The sequence below is a fragment of the Cyprinodon variegatus genome, unplaced genomic scaffold (genome assembly GCF_000732505.1).
Source record: "Cyprinodon variegatus isolate N-32 unplaced genomic scaffold, C_variegatus-1.0 Scaffold1782, whole genome shotgun sequence".
Taxonomy (NCBI): Eukaryota; Metazoa; Chordata; class Actinopteri; order Cyprinodontiformes; family Cyprinodontidae; genus Cyprinodon; species Cyprinodon variegatus.
This window is the reverse complement of record NW_015152235.1, coordinates 67,862-68,942: the sequence shown is the minus strand read 5'-3', so window position 1 is coordinate 68,942 and position 1,081 is coordinate 67,862. Positions and strand designations below refer to the sequence as shown.

Sequence of the window (1,081 nt, the reverse complement as noted above, 5' to 3'; positions counted from 1 at the left end):
AGTCTCCAGACTGATCTGCGAGTGAAACCTTGAAAGCTCGCGAGATCAGGATGGTCTCATGAGGCTACTAAAGATCTGCAGCTTTGCTCTGAGTACCTGCAGCTTCTTCAGCTGTTTGATGGCTTCATCCCTGCCTTTGTTGGCAGCTTCAATCTGACCCTCCAGCTCGTTCAGGTCCACCTCCAGCTTCTTCTTGGCAGCGACAGCCACAGATCTCTGCTTCCTCTCATCCTCCAGCTCAGCCTCCATTTCTCGCACCTGGAGGAGAATAAAAACAACATGTCTCTAAATATAACGGCCGGAGCTCTTTGGAGACATGAAGCGGACGTTCTGAGGTCGAACCTGTTTCACCAGCGCTCTCTTCATCTCCTCTCCCTGCTCGTCCTTAGACTGCAGGTCTCGATCGAACTGGGCCTTCATGGCCTGCATGTTGACCTCCAGACGTAGCTTAGCGTCCTCCGTGGCCTGCAGCTCGTCCTCCAGCTCCTCCAGCTGCGTTCTCATCTCCGCCACCTGTTGCTCCAGGGTTCGCTTGGACTTTTCCAGTTCATGGACCTGAGTGCATCAACGGGACAATCAGTGGTTGTTTTTCAAAATCAACATTTTAATTTTACTTTGACTCCAAATTAAATTACATTTAGCTTTTTTATGTGAAATAAAAACAATAACATTTTGGACAAAAAAGAAAAACCAACCTTTAACAGAGGGGGGGACTCAGAATTTTTAAAACTTCACAAGTTTGAAACCTACAATTGTTGAATTGTAGATTTTCCAAAACCTACAATTCAACAATAGACTTGATCCCTTCCTGCTATCATTGCAACCCCTTTACAGGTGAACAGAAGACCTCGCCTATTCAGCCAGGCCAACTATTCCCTTCAATGACCCCCATTTCAGAGACATAAACAGGTTTCAGGTATTAAATGCTAACAAAGAAACCCAACGACAGGTTCAATATGCAGGTTTTCTGAACCAAAAACCTGGAACTTGTAACAGAACCACTATGTTATTTTCAGAGATGGGAAGTAACGAAGTACAAATACTTCGTTACTGTACTCAAGTAGATTTTTCTGATATTTTT

The 1,081-nt window shown here is 44.7% G+C and overlaps 1 protein-coding gene across 1 annotated transcript in view; it reads right to left on the bottom strand.

Annotated features, from left to right (window-relative positions):
• LOC107104536 (myosin-10-like) overlaps window positions 1-1,081 on the bottom strand; it is a 68,814-nt gene that overhangs the window by 8,751 nt on the left and 58,982 nt on the right. The window contains exons 29-30 of the mRNA XM_015404548.1: window positions 343-555; window positions 55-258 (exon numbers count right to left, since the gene is read on the bottom strand). Coding sequence (XP_015260034.1) covers window positions 55-258; window positions 343-555 — 417 coding nt within the window. The remainder of the gene's footprint in view (window positions 1-54; window positions 259-342; window positions 556-1,081) is intronic.